Source organism: Hibiscus syriacus, unplaced genomic scaffold (genome assembly GCF_006381635.1).
Source record: "Hibiscus syriacus cultivar Baekdansim isolate YM2019G1 unplaced genomic scaffold, ASM638163v2 tig00117007_pilon, whole genome shotgun sequence".
NCBI lineage: Eukaryota > Viridiplantae > Streptophyta > Magnoliopsida > Malvales > Malvaceae > Hibiscus > Hibiscus syriacus.
The window spans coordinates 573,020-575,786 of record NW_024063520.1 but is presented as its reverse complement, the minus strand read 5'-3'; the positions used below and the strand labels follow the sequence as shown (position 1 = coordinate 575,786).

General features: G+C 37.4%; 1 protein-coding gene across 1 annotated transcript; it reads right to left on the bottom strand.

Moving 5' to 3' along the window:
- Positions 1 to 291: 291 nt before the first annotated feature.
- Positions 292 to 2,547, bottom strand: LOC120195163 (receptor-like protein EIX2). The gene is made up of 3 exons (XM_039197254.1): positions 2,339 to 2,547; positions 1,520 to 1,589; positions 292 to 1,380 (listed from the first exon to the last, which is right to left on the bottom strand). The coding sequence occupies exons 1-3, from the start codon at positions 2,455 to 2,457 to the stop codon at positions 292 to 294; spliced, it is 1,278 nt and encodes a 425-aa protein (XP_039053185.1). The 5' UTR covers positions 2,458 to 2,547.
- Positions 2,548 to 2,767: the final 220 nt, after the last annotated feature.

Below are 2,767 nucleotides of genomic sequence, written 5' to 3'. Positions count from 1 at the left end.
GCAATTTTATCCTAAAATTGGTGAATAGCCAATGAACTATGTGTTCAAGGGGAAGTAAAGCAAGAAATACATGAATGGTTATTTAAGTAAACAGTGCTAAGCTTACAAAATGTGTTAGTATTTGGACTAAAATCAAGTACTTCAATATTTATCATTAAACTTCTAAAGTTTGTTGGTTATGTTCACTCCTTAACCCAACCATGTACTCATTATTGAAATACCATACACACTTCATTCACATTTCAATATATTACTCAAACTACAAACACACACAAACCTTAATTATACATGCTATTGTTTTCCCATGGAGTTACATACCCTTAGAGCCCAAAACACATACAACTTGTTACCAAAATGCTCCAGCTTTGCATAGTAAGCATGCCTCCAAGACCTGATGAAAAATAGGGGAGCCACCAATCCCCAAAATCCCATTACAAATCCAACAACAATGCTCACATAAAACCCGTTCACTTTACTTCTTCCACTGCTTTCTCCATTCTTTGTAGCATCGGTCGGAACACCTTCAGTGCTGCAGTTTTTACTGACAGGAGGCCCGCAGAGATGATTGCCCATGAATGAAGAGTTTTCAAAGCTTTGAAGTTTAGTGGATGTTGGGATTTGTCCTGTCAAGTTGTTGTAGGAAACGTTTAATTGATTCAAGAAATTCAAATTGGAGAAACTTGAAGGGATTCCACCATGCAAACGATTCATCGATAAATCAAGTGATTCTATCAACTCCATGTTGCCAATGCTGTCTGGTATATTTCCTGTTAGGAGATTCCCTGACAAATTTAATGACAATAGCCCAATGAGACTTCCAAGTTCTTCTAGGATATCTCCTGTGAGACTGTTAGCTGAGAGGTGAATGCTGGTAACAAGTGCTAGTGTGGTACTATACCCATCCTCTCTTCCTTTCACCTCCAGTGACGCACCTATCAAATAAGTGTACATATATGCATTTCTAACAAACGTCTCCACTTGGTAGTAGTATTTACTTTGTTTTTCTTTAGTGGCCATTGCACTTAAATTTCTAAAACATTTTGGAATATCTCCTAAAATGTTGTTGTGTCCAAGGTACAAATTCTGAAGAGATTGAAGAGTGCAAATTGTATGAGGAATATGCCCATCAAAGTTATTTGAATGGAGGCTTAGTACCACAAGATTAGAGAGCTTGTCACCAATCCATGTTGGTATTCTTCCACTGAAATGATTTTCACTGAGATCAAGAATAACCAAATCAGTACAATTTTGCAATGTGGAGGGTAATTCTCCGAACATGCTATTGTTCCGAAGGTTTAGCATTGCAAGACTTGTATCTCCCAAAGAAGATGGGATTTTTCCTATCAAATTGTTGTTTCCCAAATTTAAGAGCTCCAAGTCCTACCAACGATTCCAGTAATCTGGAATTTCTCCAGAGAGAAGATTTGTATCAATGTGAAGAATTAGCACTGACGTCCCTGATGAATTGCAAACAAATTAAGAAAGGGATCCTGAAAATAAATTCTTTGAAAAACTTAACAATCCTAAAGATTGCAGAAGTCTTGGCAGTGTACCAGAGAATCGATTTGAACTGAGGTCGACAATGTTTCCTACATTCAAATATGAAATCCCTCCAGTAAGTTGATTAAAGGAAAGATTCACAATTTAAAATTGAGAGGAATGGTTCAAAAACCAAGTGGGCACAACGTCTGCTATTCCTGCCTGCGAGATATCTAATTGAGACAAGTTCTTTTGGAACTTTAAACACCGGGGAAACTTCGAGCCAAGATGGCGCCATTGAATCAATCGGATAATTTCACATTGAAAAGGAGGAATCCAACTTGAGTTTGGTTCAAATCTCAACATGCTTTTGGAGGCCATCAAAGTTGTCAACCTCGAGAGATTAGCAAAGTGAGTTTCTGATACAACTCCTTCCAATCGATTTTCTAAAACATCAAAGAGCTTCAAAGATGATAACTCCCCTATCGACAATGGAATGGGAACAGAAATGTTGTTTCGAGCAAGGTTCAGGTAAGCTAAATTTTTAAATTGCCCAAGTTTACGAGTTAAATGGCCAGAAAGTTGGTTATCTGCCATACTCAATGATTCTAAGTTCTCCAAACCACATTTAGACATACTCTGTAGGATTTACGATATGTCTTGCTCAATTCCATTAGATGACAAATCAATCTCCTTCAATTTGCAAACATCTCCCAAAGAAACTGGTACTTTTCCTTGAAGCTGATTGTCCGACAGATCAAGGTGAATGAGAGAGCTCAAGTTTCCAATGGCATTTGAAATTTCATCTTGTAAATAGTTATCAGTAAGACCAAGGGATTAAATATGGTTTAAACTATACAAGGAGTTGGGTATGGATGAATTGAGTGAGTTTAAACTAAGATCAACACCTTTAAGAAATGACATGTTCCCAAAGTAATCAGGAATTGGGCCTTTCAAATGATTGCCACTAAGATCCATGGACACGAGACCAATATTGACCTAGGAACTGAAGATAATTTGTTCAGATAAAGATCAAGAATGGCTAGTGAATTTGTAGAATTAACCGTCCTGATCGAAGATGTATCATCTTGCAACATGCAACCAGACAAGTGCAACTCTAACAAAGAAGGAAGATTGGATAATGTTGCCTGTATCCAATCAGTTGCATTACGAAGATCCACTCGGCTCAAATCAAGGTACTGCAAAGAAGAAAGTCCAGAAATCCATTGAAGACTTCTCTCTTCTTTCAATAAATAATTACCTCGGAGGTTAAGATACAGCAACTCTG